At 42.6% G+C, this 26,049-nt stretch overlaps 1 protein-coding gene across 2 annotated transcripts in view; it reads left to right on the plus strand.

The window, feature by feature from the left end:
• LOC114930192 (uncharacterized) overlaps positions 1-20,297 on the plus strand; it is a 38,747-nt gene extending 18,450 nt beyond the window's left edge. Inside the window, exons 1-3 of one of the 2 annotated variants that reach the window (XM_029301959.2) lie at positions 1,973-2,629; positions 15,933-17,069; positions 18,120-20,297. In XM_029301959.2, the coding sequence (XP_029157792.1) occupies positions 2,527-2,629; positions 15,933-17,069; positions 18,120-19,129 (2,250 nt within the window). In that variant the 5' untranslated portion in view covers positions 1,973-2,526 and the 3' untranslated portion in view covers positions 19,130-20,297. Of the gene's footprint in view, positions 1-1,972; positions 2,630-15,932; positions 17,070-18,119 lie in introns of those variants that run through there. The other variant, XM_029301954.2, reaches the window with a different exon arrangement.
• Positions 20,298-26,049: the final 5,752 nt, after the last annotated feature.

Genomic DNA, 26,049 nt, shown 5'->3' on the forward strand with positions numbered 1-26,049 from the left:
ATTCGACGGCGCATTCGCGACGAGTTTCGTTTATATAGAAATCCATCTCGAGGCGCGATCGAAATCCCTCGCGGAGATTCCTCCCTCCTGTTTCCCTTTATGCGACGGCGTTATCTCATCGCGGCGACGCATTACAGACGATAAGTTGTAATCGGGTCAGTACAACGATGCATTGTAAAGCGCATCGTCCGACTACGAACTCGCTCATGAATCTTCTCCGTCGAACGCGATATATCGACGATGCGTCCCGAATCTCTCCCGTTTTACGGAACGCGACTTACGTAAGAGAATGCATTACCGTACTTTTCTTCCGCCAATAATATATATAATCGACGATGCGCGAATTCGCTTATTTCGAATTCAAGTAAGCGTCAATAATGCACATTCGTACATATATCGTTGATTTTTTTTTTTTTTTTTTAATTAAACACGCAAATCAAAAATCAGATTCGAGGGAGGATGACTCTTCCTTCGCGCGAGGAGAAACAGGATACACCGAGGCACGCGAGACTGCACGAGTCTCTCGCCGGCTTTGTTTGGGCGCGCGCCGCGCGTCGCGAGGACGAGCACGTGGCCGCGGGGGCACAATCAGTGAAAATCATCGGGTGCGCGGACATTGGGTGGCGGGAAACGTGCGTGATAGCGCGCGCGGCAGCCGCGGAGGGAGGCCCTAATCAACCTGGCGCGCGTGAATCTAACCCCACGCGAGAAACGGGGTGGGAGAGAGAGAGACGGTCGGTGGAGGGATGCTCTCTCTCTCTCTCTCTCTTCGCCGCGACGATCGGAGACGGTTATCGCGGAAGTTCGGCAATTATAGGTGCCGAGTCGTCCTTTTTTCTCCCTCTCTCTCTCTCTCTTTCTTCCTCCGATTTTTTTTCCTTCTCTCTTTTTTTTTCGCCGAGTGATATTGATTTGGGAGAGGCAGTTCGTATTCGCGGCACGAGCGTACCTTGTGACTCGCGGAGGCGATGCCGCCGCCAGCCAGCGCGATGCATCACGGCGCAGCGCGCATTGAGGGGTACAACATCGCTGCCGAGAGAGGCTCGCGGCGGCGAGACGAAAGGCTGGACGGAGAGAGAGAGAGAGAGAGAGAGGGCCGGTCGTTCCCCTACGCCGAATGACCGCCCCACCGCGCGGACCGTTCATCCCCCGACGACGCGGTATCAAACCCCTTCCACCGGTTCAACGAACATAACTTCCTCGCTTCGCCTACTCCCGCCGACCCATCCCCTCCCGCCGCGCCGGTCCTCGCCGGTCGTCTCGTTCTCCACCATCGCCACCACCATCAGCCTCCTCTCCAGGAACGAGCGTCGAATTTCGCCAGCCCCGGGTCTTCTCCGGCGAATTTTGTCGCGACGTTCCGATGCGTCGCCAGAGTTCCGAGAGAATTTTGCCGAGGCGCCTTTGACAGCCGATCAGCTGATCGGCTGTCATCCGGCGAGCGACTTTTAATTATGAATTTATTTGAAATCTAATCCGATTGATTCTCCCTCGAGTCTGTCAAACGTACAATTTTGATGAAAAATCGAGCTAATTCGAAGGTCACTTTCGCATGCAAAATTGTAATTGTTAGAACCGCGTAGACGGGTGGATGCATCGACGAATCGAATCGCACGAACGAATAATGAGAAGAAAAGGGCGAGAAAAGTATAATTGACGGAGTCGCTCTCTTAGAACGATATTAGGCCCGCGGCATGTGTCACGTGTCACTTTGTGACAGACTCCGCGAGTGTCCTTGGACAAGTTGGTCCCCTCCACCCTCCGTATTTTGACGGGCCGCGAGTGGAATAAGGGAAGGGGAGTTAGTTTGCCCCCTCGGATGCATCCACCCCTGCGACTGTCGCTACCATCGCCGCCGCCACCTTCTCTCTCTCTCTCTCTCTCTCTATACCATCCCAAACCCGAACCAGTCCAGAAATCCCCCACTCCGCACGCGTGTGCACCGCGACGGAAGCGGCAACGCCGCAGAACGCTCGCCAGTGTCTCGGTCTTGGCGAGTTACTCGGGGGGCTCAGGCCGAGTCTACCGAGATTGTGTCTACCGGCGCGGGTAACCCGAAAGCGAGTGTGGCGAGGATTAAAGTCGCGGGCCGCTCTACGGCATGCGGGACCGTCTCGCTGCTGTCTGAAGGCCGTACAGGAACGCACGAGGGACGGCGCGTCAACGATAAGAAAAGTTTCACGGCGGATCTAGAGCAGGAGGCCGACGCCGCCGACGACGACGACGACGACGACGACGACGACGACAAGACGAGAGAGAACGGCGATAAAGGGAGGAGTGGACGACAGCAGGAGCACGCATCGTCGTCGCGCGGTAGACGTAGGGAAGAGGAGGAGCGACAGGGACAGAACGGCCGACGAGACGGGCGCCGCGCGCTCGCACGTTGCCGCGCCGCGCTTCGATATATCGCACCGCACGCGCGTCGTGATCCGCGTAACACGCGCGTACGCACCGCGTCGTGAAACGCGACCCATACATATTTATATGAATACACGGTGACCCGCGCGCGGAGATAATACAGTGTAAATGGCGCTCTCGGCGCAGAACCAGTCGACGTCGTACGTGAACTTGTATTACTCGATCGTCCAGCGCGCGGCGACGCGCTACTTTAAGGAATACTACAACTCTGGTGAGTAACAGATCGTCATCGTCATCATCATCGTCGTTATCGTCGCGTCCCGCACGTGTCCACATGCCACGCACGCACGCGATCGTACACAGACATGTATATACATATATATATCTACATAAGTATATGGCTCGTATCATCAAACTCTCCTCTCCTTCTTTTTCTCTCGCGAGAATCGCGTTATCATTCGTCATCCATCCCCACCTGCGCCTCCACGTTTTGCCAAAACGTCACTACGTCATCGGGTTGCGCCGCGCGATAACACGCGGTTTTGAGTTTTCCCGCCGATCCCCCTTTTTGCTCGAGGTTTCCCCCCTCGTTCGGACAACTCGTTCAAACCGACGTGATTTTCAATGACTTGGTTCCCTCCGGGTGACACCGCGAAAAATGATTCTCATCACGTGACGCGATATAGAGATAGCGAGATACGTGTTTCTGTAACTTGAGAGTGCGATACGAAAGAATCGTCGAAATGTTTTTTCTTTCTCCGAGTACCTGTTATGAACCTGTTCGGAAAGCATTTCCATCGGAATCATTTTATTTTTTTTCCGAAATAATATAATAAGAAATTTAGGAAAAAATGAAAAATTATTCGGAAATATGGGTGCGTAATCTCTCTCGTCCCGGTCCACGAATATACATACCGGGACAGTTTCGGACTACAACCGGCGATTATTTTACCGAAGCAGAAGTGCTCTTCCGACTCGCGATTAGCAACGCGCCGCTCAGACACGTGTCTCGTTCCAAACTCGTGTGTGTGTGTGTGTGTGTCTGCGGTCGAGCGAGAACAGTCGGTGCTTAAGTTGAGAGAACGAAAGGGGAAAAAAAGAGAGAGATAGAGGAAAGAAAGAACGAGGGTACTGCCCGTCGGTCACCGCGAATTATACAAAATTCCTCGTAGGGCGAAAAACACACAGAGAAAGAGCGAGAGAAGAGTCGTGTATTTATATATCCGCGCGCGGCTGAAAAAAAAAAAAAAACCAGTATCGCGAGGGGGAGAAAGGAGGATATTTACTGCAAATTCCCTCCGAGAGAGCATCGGCGAATTAAATGTACCAAAAATAGGAGTCGAAACGGCGAGCGAGAACGTGGATGAGACAGAGCCGGTTGATGTCGCGTCACTTTGCAAAAATCGGAAATGAATTTCGAAGTAAGCATCGAGATTGATAATTGAATGTAATTTTTTTTTTTTTTTGATAATTGAAAAGAATTATATCTGCAATAGTATAAGATGTTGGTTATAAAATTGAGTGGTAAAAATCTCTATTATATCGTGATGGATGCGAGATTGTACGAGGTGAAATGGGTAAAAAGAAAATATAACGCAGCGAGACTCTGTGTACAGAAACTTCATAAACCTTATCCTAGGGTCTAAGTGGATCGTATTTCGACGGGATAAAATCATTCGGGAAAGAAATCGTAAAGGAGAGAAAGAGAGAGAAAAATAATTGCATACACAAACGTTTACAATTGACGTCCCCTCGCACGTGTAAACTTGATCATCGCAGTATAAATTAGATGACGTTAAACGTGGCGAATGAGTACGCGTGTAACGCTTGAAAGAAAAAAAAACGAAATGTGCGAGTTGCGTATACATCGATTAAACGTGTTTGTATAGTAAACAGTTATCAATTCTTGAAAACTACGTCGGTTATTTTGGCCGATATAAGCGAGCGATATAAATAATTTCAGATACAACGCTATAGGAAATAATCTCGGATTTTCAAATTTAACTCGATCCACACAAGTAACACGTAGCATAAATGTATTTTAAAAGCCACCGTGTAATGAGTCTCGCGATATCAGGAAATTTGAATATATTAATTATCGGTAATATTGTTCGTCGTAATAGTAGATAATCATCACTCATCGTAATTGATCCGTATCTTCTATAATAATACTCGATATATTGAATCGAATTAATTTGTCGTTTGCCGTAATTGCGAGTTATATTTTTCGGTAATTAACCGGCTATTATATATATTATATTAACGCCGTCCGTTTTACTCGATGTTAGCTTGTTTCGAGTTAATGTGCAAATTACGGTCAAGAATTTATGTAAAATGGCGAGTATGTATATATATACATATATCGCACTTTGGAAAGTGTTTCGCTTCTCGATGCGGGACAGAAAGCGCGCGGAGAGAAAGAAAGAGAGAGAGAGGAAGGAGAGTTGCGCGATGATATGCCGACGCAATCGCGTAATCAGCCGGCGCGTTTGGGTCATCTAATCGGTCGTCGCGACCAGCAAAGTGACGAAACAAGTCACTAGTTCCATTTCGGAGGAACCGTCCTCCGACGGTCTCTTCTATGATTCTCTCGCCAATTTGCGTTGTCCGGAGTGGAGAAATAATTCGATCGTCATTGTGCCCTCCAATTCGACGGAATAACGTACCAAGTGCGTATGTGTGTGTGTGTTTTGTATATGTGTGCGAGAGATTCAAAAGATTCCCTGTTATTCACTGATCCACCAAGTCGACCAGTTTGGAGCCGACTTTTCCTCGGCGAGAAGTCTCCTTCCAGCTAACTTTTTAATATACAACCTTAAATGTCTTTCCTCAAACTTCGAAATTGTTAAGTATGTTTCATTAACCATTTTTTCGCGACTCGTTAGAATCTCTCGAGGTCGACCAACCATCTACACAGAGTTTTTCACAGAAGAAATGCAATATTCTCGAATCAATTTTTTTCTTTCACAAGATACATGCTTCGCGACAAGTAGCTGTCCTTTAAGACCTCTTAATTTTTCCAAAACTCACTTTTTTTTAATTTAGCGTTTCATTGTCTTACGTTTCATACCTTTTATCCGTAGAAACCAAAAGTTTGCTTCAACATACTTAGTTGAATCAATTTCAAACTATAAGAATAAGAACGTAGACTTTTGACAGTCACAGAATTTTATTTCATCTCCACTTTGGTTGTACACTAACATTTTCAAATTTGTCCTTTATCATAGGTATAGCGAATTCGATTGAATGCACTAGTGCATATAAAAGTTTATTGCACACAAGTTCACAATGACACAAGTAATTTAAAAAGGAAAATAATTAAAAGCCATTATCATTGTCCAATATGAATGATGATAATATCGATAGCTCTTACTATGAATTATTTTACTTTTTTAATGACTTATGTCATTGTAAAATTGTGTGCGCGATAACCTTCATGTGCACTCGGCGCGCGCGCTAGTGCATCCAACCGAATTCGCTATTAGAAAATATGGTGATACCGTACGCGCGAACGATAAGTATCAATGTATAGGATTTGCTTAGCGAAACATCTCCCTCCGCCAGACTCCGAGCGACGCAAACTCTCCGTTCCACGCCGATCGCGAGACGCGCCTGGTCAAGGTGAGCGTCGTCGGCCGAGGACTCTCTCGCGATCGTGCTCTTTGTGACCGAGAAACGCCGGCGACTCGTGAGCGAGCGCGGCGAATGACAACATAGGAGAGCCTCTACGACGGGAACAATCGCAATTGTCAGCGAACGACATCGCTTATCTCTGCGATCGCGAGACGCTCGCTCGCATTTTTTTTCATTCATTACACTGCTCGACAAAAACAATTCACCGAAACTAACAATAAGTTTCTTATAGATTTTTCACTGCTGAATATTAATTTGCTTTCCAAATTGTTCTATCACAATTTTGAGAAATTTTTAATCAAAGTTAAGAAAAAGGGCTCTTTTCACAAACTTTGTTATATTATAGCTATAATATGTGACGTGAGAAAAGTTTTATTGCAATTAAAATAAAGTATATTGTTAAGACTTTCAACCCCTAAAACGAATTTTTTATGTCTGCTATGGTTAATAAAATATCTATATGATTAAATGGGATGTTTGCGGAAGTTAGCTTAGATTATTGATGATTTACCAAGTAGATTTTAATTATGTTGATTTAATCTTAAAAGTTTGTTTGAATCACTGAATACGGTCCACTGTCAAAATTGTCAAATATATAAAAAAGCATTTTTAAAAATTTTGATATCGAGTACCATTTCGAATTTCACAATTTGAACATTAATTCGTATTCAATGACGAAAAAATTCTTCCGCAAATTAATATTACGATATTTATTATAATGTTAATATGACGAAGTTCGCGAAAATACTCCTTTTTGCAACTTTAATTCAGCATCCAAAAAATTATAAAAAACTACTAGTCTTGTTCCGATGTTCAGAAAAGTAATTTTTTGTTTCAACAGTTGTTATTTATCACTTGTCAATTCCGCGAAAAGTGGGAATAAAAATTGAACGGCTGAAAAACTAACGCGATTAATAAATTCGGATCGTATAAAGTGAACGTAATATTAATTTTCGAGAGTCAGATCGTCGCACATCGGATCTCGAAGACACGACCGAGGGGTCTCTCGCGCGGGTTATATTTGTGCAACGGGGAGAATATATAGACTCTGTTTGAGAGTCGCGCGCGCATTTTGCTGGAAGGAGACGAATTGCCTATTTAGATATGCCGAGCCGATAAGAGTGTGCTCCTGGTGAAAATTTACTACGTGTCGGATTGCATGCATCAAATCAACTTTATGCATTATCAACATTTGTGCGGTGGCACACAGAAGCTTCTTGATTTATAATTTTATAATATTCAATTATTTTACGTGACTCATCGGAGAACAATTTCGCAAGTTCTTCGACACGAGTCTTTATATCCTAGATAAGCGTTACGAATTTCCATACGTTCTCGATTTGCCGTAATAATCAATTTTCAGTAGTAATTTACGGTCCGAATATTCTGCATGTTTGTTTGCGATGCATTAGAAACAACTCCAAGTTTCTTCTCGTTATTTTATAATTACGACGAGACGTTATGTACATTTAATTCTCGAAAGGATCGAGGCGTTAGATTGATAATAAACGTGAAACGCCAATAAATCGTACTATTAATGCGGAAAAAAGCTTTTATCGCGCATCGGTAATAATTGTTATATTGTCTCAATAATCGCGTGAATACATTCGCGCGGTTAAAATCGCGAGCGTAATCGCGAATCACCGGTTGTACATTTATACCGCCGCGGCGATGCTTTATGCCGAGGAAATCGGCGTGCTTTCACGATTAAACGAATCGTAAAACAATTAACGAAGTGCGACGAATTATTGCCGCAATTATTTTCATTATTACGTAAACATGGCAGATTCGAATCATATACGATATTAAAGGCCGCGTGTTGTTTTACAAGAGCGATCACGCATATATATATATATATATTCACGCGCGGTTTGACATTTTGCGAGCATTTTTTTTCAGAATTTACGAATTGTTTTGTTGTTGTCATGCGCGTGTCTCCTTTCATGGATAACGATGAATGGACGATTGTCACTTTTCGACGCGTCAGGTGCAATCCCGCAAAGTCTTCTCGCACTTTACGCGGAGTTACGACGGCGCGATGCCTCTCCTAAGATTTCTCTCGAACGGGTTTTACATAAAGTGCAAGTTGTAAAGCCTGTAAATATTTGTGCGCGCGTCTGCGTGAGCCAACGTCACGTTTTAACTGTTGGGAGTTGGCTGCCGGGATTCAACCTTGACTTAAATTTCCGAAAGCGGGTTATGGCTTCGCGATGAGGGACGGAAATTGGGCGTAAAGTATCTCGATATCGAAACCGCGTCTTTTTTGTCCTTCTTTCTTTCTCTTGCCAGATGCAATAATTATATGCATATATATACATATCGTACAGCGATGGTGAAAGAAAAGGCAATGCAAGACTATGCAGGGATTGCATTGCTGCGATTATTGAAAACGCTTTGTGCATCGACATATTTATAGATGTCACGGGATTCCTAATCGTTATACGATACAGGAAGATACATTGTACAAAGATTATAATTGTCCGCTGAAGACGCTTTACAGCGAATCGCGCGAGTGATGTGAGTCATTTTTACCGAAGAGGGAAAGAGAGAGGAGAGAAACGCGCGCGCATTCGGAAAATAAATGCGTCGGCGAGTTTATCATTTGACTTCTGGTGATAAAAGAGCGATCATTGCTCCGTATCGTTCGTAATATAAGAATTAACGCGAGAGCGAGAGAACGCGCGTGCAGAAAATCCACGATCGAGCCGATTCAACCTGCCGTAGACGACGCGACGTGTGCGATATATAATTATGGTATGCGTGTGTATTCTTTTTTTTCGTCTGCTCTCTTTCTTTTTCTTTCACTTTACCTTTATAAATTATGTATCAATTGCACAGAGCACCCGGGAGAAAAAGATCGCGGCGAATTGAAATTAAAATATCTGGACGCAACACACACACACACACACACACACACACATTGCTTAAACAACAGGCTTTCTATATTTAAGTTATAAATAATAACAAGTCGATAAAAATCGCGATTCATATACTTGACTCTGAATCTGTACGATTGAATATATGATAATTGTGTTTATATTCTGTCGCTCGTATAAATCGACTGTATTCTGTCAACTTTATAAATTATGTATTAATGGTTCATCTATGAAACAGAAAAAAAAAGACAGCTAAATTTAGTTTGCGCACACATAAAATGTCTTCTCAAAATCCTTATTTTAGAATACTCTATTCGTTGAACGAAATTAAATAAATCTATATATAGGTACATAAATACACGGATTCGATTCGTAATATTGTTGCGGATGCGCGACAATAATGATTGTGTATGATTTTCATCGACTATTCCAAACTCATAAATTATGCATTAATGGCTCGATATAAAAAAAAGGAAAAAAAATTACAGAGCGAGCTCGAGTCACAACGTCTGGCGCCTCATCGCGCGCTATTTCATAACTTTACCACTTAAGCAATTAATATCGCTGCAGCGTACAACGAAATTAAATAGAGTAATGAATATGCCGAAACGCGAAATGTTTTTAATTGGATCGTTATCAGATTCGATTATGAACTCCCTCCCGCTCTCTCTCTCTCTCTCTCTCTCTCTCGACGACGCGACAGGGCAGGTCGATTTCACACGCGTTTCCGCGATATTTGCGTAAATCCGCCGCGATGGTCTTGGACGTGAACGCGCGCGAATTGTTTTATAAGGTAAAAATAATATACTGCGCGAAAGAGAGTGATGGAGATAGAGGTAGATAGAGAGTGCATTCGAGCATCCGTCAAAAATATCGCGGTAACAATAGCGAAGGAAAAAAAATATATATATATTTTTTATACATATATATATATATATCTATATATATATATATATTCGACGTTTCGACTTCGTCAATGCGTGCTCTACACTCTCGAGCTAACAGCGGGCGTATTTCGTTTCTGTCTATTTTTCTGAAAACAAACATTCGATCTCTGACGAGCTGAATAACGCCAATGGAACACTAGGAAAGGACCACTCGTTTCTGGAGCACTCTTCGGAGCGCCATCGCGGAAAGTTATGTTTTTGTTGCGCCCGTTTCGTTTTTTTGCCACCCCCACGTCCGCCGCTCGCGAGGGAGGTCCCTTGAATCGGTTCGATAGGAATACGGGCCGCAGGTATTTCCTCTGACGTTCGATAAATAGCGGCCGATGTTTGCTCTCGCAAATGAATGCCCGAGCGTTCCCCTTCCTTTCCTGTCGCCGATCTCGAAGAGATCCCTTCTCTCGCGAGTGCATCCAACGTGTATCCGTCCTCTTAATCCTTAATTCGCGTCATTGTTAGGTACACATAATGGATTGTAAAATCTATTAAGTGAAGAGAGAGAGAGAGAGAAAAATCGCGAATTATTTTTCGGAAACGAAAGACAAAAAGTCTACTGTCTTATTATATATATATAAGAGTTTTGAGTGACAGGAGCTGATGTGTAAAATTGCTGGAGGTATAAAAATCGTCTTGTCCAGCGATATTTTTTTTCTTACTCAGCGTTCACAAGATCGGCATAATTCGCTTAGAAACGGCCAATCGATGAGATATCGCGACGAGACAAAAAGTGTATCTCGTAATTTATATGCCCACGCGAAACGTCGCCGCGTCGTGCCGTCTCTCTCTCTCTCTCTCTCTTTTTTTCCCGCAGAAAAACGCGATGGAATTGATGGTGTGCATACGACGTTATGCCGTGAAAATTACGTTCGCGCGCGGATCTCGCTCATACAACTATAATTATCGTCCGTTCTTTCGCATTCGCGTAAATTCATAAATTAGCGAATAAAACCGGTTTATTTTAAACAGCGTCGTGTCGCCGTGATTCATTGTACTACCGAGAATTATATACATATTATATATATATATATTATATTTATAAAATATGTATACCTATAATATATGCGAGATGTATCGAGATATATAAAACGTATATATGCATATTTCGGAGCGAAGGCTCGAATGACAGAAAACGACGTACGTCGCGTGATTTTGTGCTTTCGCCTGCGCTCCTGCGAAGACAATCCGTTAGAAATCTGAGATTCTCCGAGGAGCATTGTGTGCGATATGGGGACAATTTGGAGAAACCGCGAGTTCCAATAATCAGACGAATGAAAAACGTGAATTGTTATACGAGGTGTTACACGAGACGAAATATGTCGCGGGCTTTTCTGTCAAGCAAAGCGCGCAAAAACCTGTCCATCTAACACTATATAGATCGGATTTTCTCCTTTAATATTTTCTTTTATTGTATATACGCATATCGGAGACAGCGCCTTCACTTTGAGCCCACAAAGTCGCTTTCACCCGCTCAATTAAATCCGCGCTTTCGAATCAAAGACACTCCAGTTATTTCGCGATTTTGTACAGATGCGAAGTGTACGAAGAAAAAGATCGAGTCTCAATTTTCTTCTTTCGTTCAACTCGATGCAGCACCTCCATGAGAATTGAAAGTCGTTCCAATTCTCGTAAAACTGATATCGCTTCCATGTTTTGTTTCATCCCCTGACAACATCGATGTTATCATCAAATATTAATTCTCATTGACTCGTGTGCAAAAATTGTCAAAATCTGTCCCGATGGTTTTTTTTTCCCAGGAATCTAGTTTATCGGACTCTTGATGTTGTCGCGAGAATATAATTATTAAAATTTTTAGATTTTAACCCTTTTAATCTGTATATTTTTATATATTTAATAAACAACGTCGCGACGACGGACGCAAGAAAGTTGACGCATTTCGCACTTTTGTTTGCAGCTTAGGGAATTGACCTCGTCGAAATTATACCGGTTTCGCGAAGCCCCCGTAACGCAAAGCGAGTTTTTCGATTGTTTGCCCGTGGTAGCAACACACCATTTGATTCTCACACCACTCGAGAATCGACGGGATCGACCTGGCGACTTAAATCTGCGAGAGAGCCACCGCGGCAGCGAAAAATCTTTAAAAATGCTGGTCCCCCGACGCGAAAAAAGCGCGCATGTGCAGCCACGGGCCATCTCTCTCTCTCTTTCTCTTTCTATCCTGCTCTCTTTCTATCTTTCTCTCTATCCATCTTTTTCTCTCTCTCTATCTCTCCTCTCTTTCTCACTTCCTACCGATGTTAGCTATAGTTCTCCCGGCTTCGCTTTATGCGTTTCTCGCAGCCAAAACAAATCGTAAAGACGCCCGCCGGAGTGCAGTCCTATGCTTGTTGCCGAAAAATCAATGATATAGGCGACACTTGGCGAGAAACGCATTCGTCAAACGATGATAAAATAATATTATACCGCGCGAAAGAGAATTTTAGAACTTCCCAGGAGTTTGCATAATTGAACCTTTCACCGAGCATCGCCGCATATTTCTCGAATATATTGACATTTTTTCGATTAAAAGAAGATCGATATCAACTTTACCAAAAGATTGATCTGTTTGAATTATTATTTTCTCTGCGATCTCTTCGCGTATATCGTCTTAATATAACTATGCGATTACATCTTCATCTTTTTTTTTTTTTGCCTTTCATCGGTACGCTCGTGTAATTTCTTTCCAAGATTTCTTTCCGATTTTTGTTGATACAAGTGTTACCGAGTCTATATCCAAGTGTCCATCTCTCTTGATTTCTTGCTCTAATTTGAAATAAGAAAGAGATATTAATGTTAAAAGAAATATTAATTTATGCCGTGTTTTTAAATATGCTAAAAAAAATTTTTATACATTTTTAGAGAGTATTGAGTGAACGTAATTAATGGAAAATTCATCCCAGTGATTTATTTCTTACATTAATCTTACGTAATGTATTGGAGTATTAATTGAAAGAATTAATAAAAATCGTTGAAATAAAAATATAAATAGGAATAAAATAATATCGAAGCTTATGATTCGCCTTATTAAATACTTGATTGATAAACCGGTCGCGATGAACAAAATGTCATTAAACAGAGATTTCCTGATATACGTGCGTTTCTCGTTATAACCATTTATATAACAATGCAACTCTATCGAACAAGCACTATCCCATGTCTGTCGGATGAAATTGCAACACAGATTTAAAAAAAATTATTTTAGTGACAAGCTTCAAATTTTCCGATATAAAAATTAATACAAAATTAACAATGTGCCAAATTTGCAGTTTTGCTGTCTGTCTTGTGCATTAAAAACATGAATATTTGTATAACAGAACATTACGAATATATTTAATTTACATAAATTTCTAAGCTTTGACTTACACGCGAATATTTAATTTATGTTAATATTGAAATCTTAAACTCGTTGATCGTTCGACTTATTAACTTTCGAAGGTGAAAAGATTTAATATAATGTATGATAATCTTTGTAATATTATTTTGTGATAATCTTCAGCGATACATTCATTTGTAAATATGATTCTTTCGTGTATGAAACTCCTCTTTCTAAATACCAACTATCCTTACGTGATTTGTGAAACATAACGCGCGTCAAAATCAACAGCGAGATCTTAAGACTGCTTACTTGGTAAAGTTATAAGTGGATCGTCTCTCATTAAAGCTCGGTCGAACTGTTTGGTATAAAACTTGCAAAGTTTATATCAACGCTTACCAATGTTTATTCACGCGAATGCGAGAGAAAGAACAATCCGGAGATTTTTCTTTAATGCAATTTATCATTAAGAACACTCGTCTACTTCTTGAACGATTCGATGCCGGAAAAGATTCTCCCAATGGAGAAGAAACTAATTTCTCTCTTTGTTTCTTTTGCGCATTTTTTTTTTTTTTTTTTTTTTGCAAGTGTTAATTTCCCGCCTGAAATCGAATGATCGGCTGAGTAAATTATTATTATTATTACGACGGTAATTATGGCTATTATTGTCATATTAATTATAATATCCTCCAAACTCATCTTATATTGGAGCAAACGAGAGAAACTTTTCATTTTATTCCACCGATTCAATTTTTGATATTTTTATCCTGGCTATCAGCTATCATAGGTGTATATAAAGTGCAGTCATAGAGAACTCTTTTTTGCGCGATATATAGCAAACGACTTCCGACGTGCAAAGAAAATTTGGACGATTACTCGGAGATTCTGGTCGTAATTAAGTGTTGCTGGACAGAGATTGAGTTTAATGAGACGTAGAGCGATACTCTTGACAGATATCTCGAAATAAGTCGGTCCTCGATAGCAGATTACCACGAATAACGTCATAGTCTCTTTTTTCTAATAGCAGAATGGATTATGTGCGATACATCTCGATAAAAGGAAACCGATACGAAAATATTTACGTTGATATACACGACTGCTGTCCAAATCGTATATACACAATCGCTTAAATCTTTTCGGTGCCATTCGAGATTTCGAAGAGCCCTTTAATTTTCTTCACGTTCGATCGAGGAGAAACGAGGGAAGAGCGGTGTCGGCAAAACGACGCGGCTTTTAAAAGCACACGCCGCCGAATCGCGGGAGGAAATGGCGGGAATTATATGCAGAGTTATATTAATGACACTCTCTCTTCGAGCGCGAATATCGCATTAGCGTCACTTTTCGACCGGTCACTCTTCTCTTAACCGTGATAACGGGAGCGTTATAACATTATCGCTCCCCGGAGATTCCCGGAATAGTTAAATGCGATTACGCGACGGGATAAACTTGGAATCGCAATAAACTAATCTTGACGCACGAGTGCATGGATCGCACTTATCTCCACAAACAACTGTTATGTAACGAGGTATATAAATGTGATGAAATAAAAAACGATTAGTTATAAATACCGGTTGATTCACGTGCAAACGAACGACGTGTATCGATATGACTTCTCTTGTATTTTTTTTTCTTCGTCGCAAATTTGTATCGCGATTTGTACGCATGAACTTCGCTAACGAGTATAATCCTAGATTTTTTTATCGTTGTCTGTCAATATATAGCGTTAATCACACACTCGTCACATGCGTCGATTTACTTTGCGTTTTGTTTTTTTTTTTTTTGGTACATGTATTTGAATGATACATTTCTTTGTTTCTAATAAATTAATGTTTGTTACACTTTTTGCCGCGGAAGAAACATTATAATATATCGGATGAGTCATTTGACGTAGCATGCAGAAATTAAAATCGTTTTGGGCGGGCCACGCGAAATGCAAATTAAGTGACGAATCCGTTTGACAAATAAGAGAAAATGAAGTCCGATATAATTAGTGTCCGATAAGAGGAGGAGGAATGTCTCGCGATTGCGTAATACAAATTCCGTAATCGTAAAACGCCTAAAGATGTCTTATTCCTCGGGATGTAATTGCGCGCGATAATACTGATTGGGCAAGAGAGAGAGAGAGAGAGAGACAATACGTCTTAAATAATTATAAGCTCATGGTGAAGTTTAATTAAAAACTCTGCTCGCGATATGATATTACTTTCCCTTCGGCGTTCGTCTCTTATTTTCGATTAATTATAACTGCGCCTTTGTTATCTGCATATTTAAAAAAAATTAACGAAAATACGAAGAAAGGAAGATCAGATTGATTCTGTCTTATTCGACCGTTCAAGGATAAAATTCTCAAGGTTTCAGGATACGATTATTATTCTAAATTATATCAGTGTGATATATATACGCAGCTCGAAGATTCGACCTGCATAACAGCGATTGAACTTGTGAAGCGTGAACCGGACGTGTCTAACCATGCGTGACTGGGAACGTGGCACGATCCCGATATTCTAGAATGCGCATTCTGAGATCGAAGATTCTAAAGATCTGCGCTTCTTGACCCAATTCCGAGTAATTTCAGGCTTGATCAAGAGCGGTGAAAGAATACATCGGCAGAATTGAATCTCCTATTTTGCGAGCACCCTTTCCGTCTATATTCAAATTACCCTACTCGAGCGTACACGCGGGAATATAAAATGTAAACGTAATGACCGAGTATCTCGCGTTTCTATCTCTTTTAACGCGCTTTTTGCACATACATTTATTTAACATTTTGAATGCTAACCGCAAACTCTTTTCTGCATTATCTACTTTCAGATACTGGCGCGCCCTACGTATTGTACAAAGATAATATGGAGAGACCCCAGGGGCAGTGGGGCCCGGGGCCGGGATCTCTCCAGGACGGCGGACTGTATCCGCAGCAGCAGCAACAACAGCAACAGCAGCAGCAACAGGGTTCCTCTTCGTCGGGGAGTCCACAGCAGGCCTGTGGTCCTCCCGTGGAGGGTAGCGAGAACGGTCCCCCGCCCTCTTTAGCATCGCCTGTGCCCTCACCGTACCCCTCGGCGCCTCCCGAGCCTCAGTCCTTGACTCCACCGGACGATGACATACAATCGAGTCAGGCAACATCCCAACAACAGCAGCAGCAGCAGCAACAAACGCAGCAGCAAGTTCAACAGCAGCAGCAGCAGCAGCAACAACAGCAGCAGCAGCAGCAGCAACAGCAGCAACAAGTTCAACAGCAGCCGCCTCAACAGCAGCAGCAAACGCAACAACAAGATCACTCGCCGCAGCAACAATTGACTCCTCACGCGGATGTGGACCGCAGCGACTGTTTCCCCGGTGCCGGGGAACTGCAACAGTATCCGCAACATTACTTCAAAGAGGCTCGGCCGCATCCCTCGCCGTCCGTGCCACCTCATATGCTCACCCCCGGCGGCTTCTCCGCGCTGCACTATCTGAAACAACCCGGGGTAATGCTGACGTCCCTCGGCCAGGGCGACGGCGGGCCCGGCTTGGACGCGCATCAGTACGCGAGTCCGGGCGCGCCCAACATGGCGACCGGGCTGCCCGACATCGTGCAGCAGAGCGGCAAATCGTCCAAGTCCGGCAACAGCGATCTACGGCTGTTCAAGTGTTTGACCTGCGGCAAAGACTTTAAACAGAAGTCGACTCTGCTGCAGCACGAGCGGATCCACACGGATAGCCGGCCGTACGGGTGTCCGGAGTGCGGCAAGCGGTTTCGGCAACAATCCCATCTCACGCAGCACCTGCGCATACACGCTAACGAGAAGCCGTACGCTTGCGTTTACTGCGAGCGTACGTTCCGGCAGCGCGCCATCCTCAACCAGCATCTGCGCATCCACTCGGGTGAGAAGCCATACCAATGTCCGGAGTGCGGAAAACACTTCCGTCAGAAGGCGATCCTGAATCAGCACGTCCGCACACACCAAGGCGAGCATTTCTCTCTGCCTCCCAGACTCCCCAGAGGGCGTCCATCACAACCAAACACTGACCCACCCACCGGTTCTAACTCATTACTATCGCAACCGCCGTCGCCACCGTCACCATCGGCATCATCGTCATCGTCGTCATTATAATCTACCACGTTTCATTACCGCCGGCGGTACAATAACCCGCATATACTAACGATTCATACTCGATTCTCTCACCTGTCCAGAGTGTATGATGTACCAGTGGCGGATTTAGAGCTCGGGAAATAAGAAATAATTGTAAAAATTCACAGGACGATATGTGTGTTGGGGTCTGTAAATAAAAACGGGGTAAATTCACCACTGGTCTATATCACCTGTATCCCTCACCAGCCTATCAAATACACACCGTGTTTTCTCTTTGAAAAATCTCGGAAACTAACTTCTAGCGACGATTTATCGGAGACAGTTTGCCGGTATCGTCGTATCGGCCTCGTTGCCGCTAAGGCCAACCGGCGGGTAAGAACGGTTGAGCTGGACGCGAAAACGCTGGTGAGCTGTGAGATAGAGCAGTCCCCGCCTCCCTTCTACGTCTTTTCCTCTTTCTCTCCCGATCCCCGAGTGCGATCCGAGTCGTCTAAATCCACCAGCCCTCTTCTAATAACTCTAGTTTCTCGCGATACTCTTGATGATGTCCACATCGGCCTGCCAGCGACTACTGCGTTTCTTCTCGCGCACCTATCGCTGCTTAATAACTTTCACTTTGGGAATTGCGCGTAAGAAAATTGGAAATCTATGGTGTATAGCTTCCCAAACAGCACAAAAGTCCAAAAGACGTGTAAATGAACCCGCGGAATGAATCAGGAGTAGAGTGTCTTTTTTAGACGTTTTTCTCGGACGTTTGTGTTGCCTGGGTGTTCTCGCTCGAGCGATTTCTTAACGCCACGCACTTCTCGACTCTCGCGCGCTACAACAATTTTCTCTCATTAAAACTACCGGACTAACGTTCTTCCTTCTTATTCCGTCCGCCGTGGAATACCGCCGATGAACGTGGACCGTACTTTCGTTACAGACGTGAGCCCGCACCTCATCTTCAAGAACGGGATGACACCGACTCTCTGGCCGCAGGACGTTCCCTTTCCGCCCGAGGAAGGTAAGGAAGAGGTAGCGTCGACGTTCGGCGACACGGACACGCAGTCGGGCGCGTTCAGTCCGGCGCCGGACGCCAACTCCATCCAGTACCCCGCTTACTTCAAGGATCCGAAAGGCGGCAATCACACGGTCTTCGGCGCGGGCGGTCCGGGCAGCTTCGGCGCTCTGCAGTACATCAAGCAGCAGGGCGGCACGAAGAGCTGTCTACCCGATGTGATACAGCACGGCCGTTCGGCCGGGATGCCGCTGTACGTGCGCTGTCCGATCTGCCAGAAGGAGTTCAAGCAGAAGTCGACCCTGCTACAGCACGGATGTATACACATCGAGTCGCGGCCGTATCCGTGCCCGGAGTGCGGCAAGAGGTTCCGCCAACAGTCCCATCTAACGCAACACTTGCGTATCCACACGAACGAGAAGCCGTACGGTTGCGTGTACTGCGGGCGCAATTTCCGTCAGCGCACGATCCTGAATCAGCATCTGCGCATTCACACGGGCGAGAAGCCGTACAAGTGTCAGCAGTGCGGCAAGGACTTCCGTCAGAAGGCGATTCTAGATCAGCACACGCGCACCCATCAGGGCGATCGGCCGTTCTGCTGCCCGATGCCGAACTGCAGGCGGCGTTTCGCCACCGAGCCCGAGGTGAAGAAGCACATCGACAACCACATGAATCCGCACGCGGCCAAGGTGCGTCGGAACTCGAGCGGCGACACGAAGCCGCCCGGCACGCCCGCGGGTCTGGGCCCGGTGCCGGTGCCCCGCGGTACCCTCACGCCCACGGTCGTCAAGCCGGAGCTCTACTTCCCGCAGTGCTACGCGCCCGCGTTCAATCACCAGCCGCCGGTGTCGACCGCGCAATTTCCCGGCGCCCAGGCGAACGGGGTATCCGTAACCGGCGAATTCAAGCCGCCGACCGGTCTGCCGCCGCAGTGACTAACCGTCCATCCTGCCGCCTACTAGCAAGCAGGAATCCCCGCGCTGAGGTTTCAGCGCTGCTTCGGCCCGGCCGCCGCGTTGGAGGCCGACGCGACGTCGAACGCGATCGTCGCCGCCGCCGCCGCCGCCGCTGCTGCCGCCGCCGCCAACAACCGATGCGGCCAGCAGCCGATCCAGCAACACTACCCGTGACTGATTTATCACTGTGCATTTACTAGGGTTGTCTTGTCTTGTTTTGTCTTGTCTTCTCTTCTTTGTTTTCGCCGTTTCACAACTCGCAGAGCCTCGGAACGCGTCGCCAGCTAGTCCCGGAACTCGACGGGGAGAACTCGGCGGTCGGTTTTTCCTCGCTCCTCTTGTTTTGTCGGATCATCAAGTCTTTCGAAAATTCTAGCCACAAACGGAGAGGCGAAACGAATCGATTTTTGCGTTGTTTGGGAAGCAAGGGGAGGACATCGAGTTCCCTCCTACATATATTCGTGCGTATATCCTTGCATTTTTGCTACCGAGTGGCAACACGATAATGCGCAATTATACTCGCTCAGGTATATATTACTCGCGACGTTTTCTCGTTTACGGTATCCGCGAGATCGCGATGCCATGATTCGTTACTTCCTCGCGATTCGCTCTCTATGATATAGCGCGTCGGATTAAGATTTCATCTTCAAAGGATTCCGTCATTGTCCGCTACTGATCCGCATCGCCAAGCCGTCGATCTCGCACGAGGGACGAGGAGAGGAGAACGTATAGCTTCGGGAAAAACCGGCCGCCGCTCACCGTCGAGCCAACTCATTAGCCAGAGACCAAGGTAAAGCGACCAACGAAGGGTCTCGTCTGTTTCTCCGTACGTATTTTTTTTATGATTAATCGATCACACGACGTACCTTCTCGCGTTTCTTTCGAGGGAGTAAGCACTAGAGAGTTCGGGGCTCTTGTTTTCCCTCCCTCACCCCCCGCGAGGCGCGTAGGCGAATTCTCGAAGAGATTGACAAGAGTGTGTTCGCCGCAGTTCGCAGTTTCGTTCAAAATACGCCACGTATCGCCAAACGGGTTGAAGATGTTCGATTTCGACCAGACTAAAATGATTGTGATACAATATTTAACTTGCCTATGTTTTAAAATGTTTCGCGAGAATGAGAGGGAGAGAGAGAGAGAGAGAGAGAGAAAGATATGTTGTGCTTCTTTAAGGGAAGCGCGCTTATACACGACCACGTGAAGAATGCCTGTAAATATGTAAAGCCGTTCACTTCAAACAAAGAAGAAGAGGAGCAGCGGCAGGAGGAGGAGGAAGAAGAAGCAGAAGAAGAAGAAGAAGAAGAAGCAGAAGAAGAGAAAACACGACGGAGAAAGGTGAAGTATGCGAGTGTGTGCGAATGTGCGGTTGAGTGCGAATGAAGAGAAAAAAAAAAGAGTATCGAGAATAAGAGGGTGAGAGAAAGAAGATATAAAGGGTGGGGGGCGGGGGTGATATGACAGAGCGGAAGAAGAAAGACGCGAGAGATTATAGTTAGAATTTACGAGGACGACGTATCCTCCCATACTGTGCTGAGCCATAGCTTTCGGGTAGATCGGGTCAAGAATCGACGATGTATCGCGATGCAGCGCGAAGGAAAGGGTGGAAGGAGGGTGCGCGCGACTCTTGTATACTATAGTAATATTTGAATGTATATTTATACGACAGGTTATATTATATTCTAACTATATATATGACGATATTTTGAATCGGTTTTAAAAAAAATCAGATTGGTGCTGATATAAACAAAAAAACTAGGTAAGCGAGTACGCGAGACACAACAAAAAAAAAAGAAAAAGAAAGAGGAGGGAACGTGGAAGAAGGCTGAGACACACAGTAGAGTTTAGCGGTTTAAGTAGCGTAGACGATAGCGCATAGCTCAAGGTAAAGAAAAGACTTTGAAGGACCATACACGGGTCCGCTCACATCTCGGAGAATTATCATCATCACTCTTAAGAAAGAGAAGAGGAGGGAAGTAAAAAAAAAACAAAAAAAAAAAGAAAACACTTTGTGGCAATACTTAAGTGAAGAGCAAAAAAAAAACAGAGTAGAAAGGAGGGTGGTTTCAACGTACTAGAGAATAATCTTTTAAAATTTCTATATTAAGACGTGTGATCTCTCTAATTATTGTACATTACATTAATGAGTCTAGAGACGACGAGATGCGTTAGCATAATTACGATTACGTATTAGGTGTTCTACAGTTAGTCTTTTGTCATTTTAGAGACACAGAGATCTGAAGATGATAATTGTGCGGCCATATTCTCTGTGGCCTGTTCGTAGTGCCTCGGAATTGCTGCTCGCGGCAGTGATTTGACCGTATTTTAGGAAGGTAATATTATATTATATTGAGAAACCGCAATTTTATCGATACACTCTCCAATATACAATATTGAGAAGGGAAAAGATGGAAATCGCGCGTCGTGAGGCGTCACGTTAATAAACGACTCTCATTAAATTATTATAACGAAAGAAGATCTACTTATACACATCGCGTCGCGAAATGAAACGACGACGACAACGACGATATAATCGTGGTTGTCCATTGTTGTTTTTTTCTTTTTTTTTTTTTGTTATATATTATTTTTTACTTTTTTCTCTCGTTCATTACGTAAAATGCGAAGCTATGAGAAAAGAAGGAAAAAAAAGAAAGACGACCAATGGGAAAATATCGAAGGCCGGGAATGGCAGGATCTCTTCTGATGGCCGTTCGTAATATTTACGAGTATTATTATCGACGTTAAAATTACATTTTTACATTTAACCATGTGCCCTTTCTAGGATATCTTTATTATTCTTGCGGTGAAATGAAATAAAAAGGCGCAAGCAAGGCTCGTTAAACATTAACGCTCTTCTAAGTCAAGTCGAAACACATCGATTTCCGTATGCCTTCGTACGTATATTATGTCTGCACGAGAATCTGAAGAGTTTGTTAATATCGTTATGCTCCACAAACAGAGATTATTCTGCAATAACACTTCGTTAAACGGTCAAGTCCAGTGAATTATAATTTAAGACTCTAAGATAAATTTTTTTTTTAATGAAAGTTCTAGGATAGAGAATTGAAATAGGTATATTATTGTGTGGTCCACTTAAAATGTGTGCAGTCGTATTGAAAGAGGATCTCTACAAATGATGGATTCATTTCACTTTTGCTCCCCTTGAATTGTCACGTTAATTTATAATTGTATTATGGAGAACTTAGCCTTTATCGTGTTACAAGTATTATTATGACAGATGCTCAATATCCCAGTAATGTTGAAAACCGCAACCGCCGTGTTTACGTAACACTGCGTTTACGCGCGGACATCTCGAGAGACTACAGATTTTCAACTTCAGCATGTATCCTTCTAGGACTTCCACTTTAAGACTTTAGCTCGTTTTCACGTGAAAACGACTTGAAATATAGTTGAAAGAAATAGTTCTTTTTTTTCTTGGTTTTTTCTTTTACTATAATAAACTGTTTACTAATCGCGCCTCAACTGTTTCTCAACTTGAAGGATAATAATTCATTTTTTTTTTGCCGCAAACGTCCTCATTTACATGTTTCACTCGTTATTGAAGGCAGGCTATTTTTATCGATCGGATAAATGTCAATGTTCGGAATATGTTTCTCGTGCGTCTTTCATGAATAATATATTAGTGACTTCTATTATAATCAAAACAAGTGATCACATTTCGATAAAAACTACAACTATAATTGTATCATTTTTTAAAGAAATGTTTATAATACTCATTAATTGAAATGTTTTTAAGATCTTTTCAAGAAAGCTCATAATTTCTTCGCTGACATTTATGACACAAAAGATGTTTAATAATGCAAGTTTTTTGTAAAGTATCATTGCGAGATTTATTGACTGAACATTTTACAGTCATAATTTTCATATCACACGATATTTCTTTTTTTTAATTCTCATCTACAGAATTTTTTAATACCTTAAATCATCTTGAACACATTTTTTTTGCTATTCAAATTACTCTATTCTTTCGCGATCTACGAGACGGAAAAAATTCAAATACTCAATTTATAATTCATCTAACGAATGCGCAGCATTTTATTAAATTCGCAATATGCAATCGTATTAAAACCACTAGATTTATACCATATAAAAGATTAAACAGTTTTCGACGAAAATTTTATCAATTCTGTGCAATTTTTACAAAAAAAAATTGAACAGCGCTGTGTACGTGCTTTTCGCGCCCAGTCAAATCGAAATCAAACCAAAAGTCTCGCAACGCAGATTTCGTACAATTGAATCGGTAAAACTCTCCTATGGGAGAAACGTAAATGCTGAAAAGAGCGCTCTTTTTCGAACGAACGGAGAAACCGCTATATGCATATATATAAGGGGAAAAAGAAGCACGTGATAACATCTCGGACTCGGTTCGGACTTATCCATGCGCACGGCCGATTGTACTTTAAAGAAATCCATGATAACGAAAATAACCGATCACACACAAAAAACACGTCAAATTTAAAAAAAAGAAAAAGAGAGCAAGGGCGAGAAACACATACACATAAATACACATACACACATTTTCCGACGTAATCTTCTTTCTTCTAATAAGTCAAGCAGACGTTATATGTATATCGAAATGATCGAGTTTGATCGCGATTGAGAATCGCGCAAACTGAAGAATGCGAAAAAGAAGATAATAACTGTTGTAGACAATGTGTAGATAAAAACAGATATTTGTTTTCTTTATTATTATTAATATTATTATTATTATTATTATTATTATTATTACGATATACTCGATAAAATTGTATCATCATATATATTATTTACTATTATTATTATTATTTTATTATTATTAATATTATATATTATATTACTATTTTATATATATAATAATTATATTATATTATATATATATATATTATTATTATTATTATTATTAAGTTTATAAGAGAGAGATATTGCGTATGGTGCATTTTATTAGTTAGTATCATCATAGAGTTTTGACCTCTGTTTTTTTATTACGCTGTATCCCGTCGACTGTACGAACTTTTGTCACTCCGTTTTTTCATATCCGATATTATAGGAGTCTCCTTTTTTATACACTATTATCGATAATTGACTATTAGTGCTTATGCTTATTATATTCTAATCTCGCAGTCACAAAATCCGCCGTGTGATATAAATAATACGTATATATTCGAGTGTCGCGAACGAAGGGGTAGCGATGTCGGATTAATGGTTTTTAATCTCTTTTTTTTATATATATTATATAAATATATATATATATAAATATTTTATATACATATTGCAAGCTGTACTTTTTGCAAGAAGGGAGGTCCAGAGATTTTCTAGCCGAGAATGACAGGGACGTTACTTTTGTTTACTTTAAGTTCCGTATAGATCGCGCGAGATCACGCGGAATTTGTCGCGAGACGCTGCTGTTTGAGAGATGGACTTATTTAAGGAAAAGCTAATGTGCAACTTTAACATTATTTAAGGAGGGAAAACTGCAAACACGTTGATCTTAGAAACGTATGTTAATTTTTAGAAGGAACGAGAGATAGGGAGAGAAGATATACTTGATATGTTTTTTCTTTCGATCCTGTAAATATTATCAGGCTTCTCAGGCCTCGAAAGATCACCATCTCGAGCCCTCGTCTGCGAGCGAAACTGGTTCGGGTGGTTAGACGACGACGTCGGAAGATTGCGCGGTGCCATTTCGATCGATGAAAGGAAAAGAGAGAGAGAGAGAGGAGGGAGAGAGAGCAAAGCGTACGTATTAAGTAGAATCAGCGATATACTGTGATAACGACCGCTAATGACCAGCAATATCCGCTTAATTTCATACGATCCCACGACGGAATTACGCGTCAGTCGGCTTTCTCGAGTTGCGTATCGCGATTATTTCTTGCAAACGTCGCTCTCTTTCTCTCTCTTCCTTTCATCTCCTTTTCCACTTTTCGTGTCGCGAAAGACGTAGGGGAATTGTTGCAGTGTCGATCGATCGATTTACTTTTTTGCAATAAACGACTCTCGTCTCTGTCACACCACGAACGTCTCTCTCAGACGTATTTATTTTCTTTATTCGTTACTTTAGTTGCGTTTCATACTACGCGGATGTGTGCAATGAAAATAATTCGGTCAGTTTTGAAAAAAAAAAAAAAAAAAAATATATATATATATATATATCGACGAAAATGAAATAGGAGATGTTTAGAAATTCGCAAATAATTTACTCGGGATTTTCTCGCGGATTTTCCCGGTCTTGTTTTTTTCGTCGACAGAAATTTGAATAGGTTTCCTTGTCCGTAGATAGGATACATGGAGATTCAAAGAATATGTATGTCAGCTCGCGACGAATTCCGCGATGAACGCGCGATCGTGTATCCGTATACGTAAACGACACAACAGCGATCTTGTTTCTTTTTTATTTTTTCTCTTCCTTTTTTCCCCTCTATTTTTTTCTCTCTCTCTCTCTTTATAGTCAGATGCGTGCTTTCAATGACGCGTAGAAAGAGATGACGCGTTTTACATACCACAGGCTGCGTCACTCTCGTCGTTCACCGAATGCTCAACATAGATTAGGTTTAAGCTTTATATATATATATTTATATACATATATTACCTAACGATATATATATGTGTATAAATTATTGTTTTCTCTTTCCCCTCTTGTAAGACTCAGGGCACGCGCCCGCCGACAGGGTGGCGCATCCGACGTAATTATTCGAATTTATATTTTCTTTTTTTTTTCTTTTTTTTCTTTTTCAGACTCCGCGGAAAGGTGGGTGGATTAGAAGGAACCGATAGAAAATCGTTCTATAAAATCGTGTCTGAACTTTAAGCCAGGATTTAAAACGTTTTTTTTCTATTCTCTTCTACCTTACAAGAGATTAATTCTTTTTTTCATATTGAACGCTCAATTATATCGTTTCGTTTTA

Source organism: Nylanderia fulva, unplaced genomic scaffold (genome assembly GCF_048542155.1).
Source record: "Nylanderia fulva isolate GAGA-0341 unplaced genomic scaffold, ASM4854215v1 Scaffold38, whole genome shotgun sequence".
Classification (NCBI taxonomy): domain Eukaryota; kingdom Metazoa; phylum Arthropoda; class Insecta; order Hymenoptera; family Formicidae; genus Nylanderia; species Nylanderia fulva.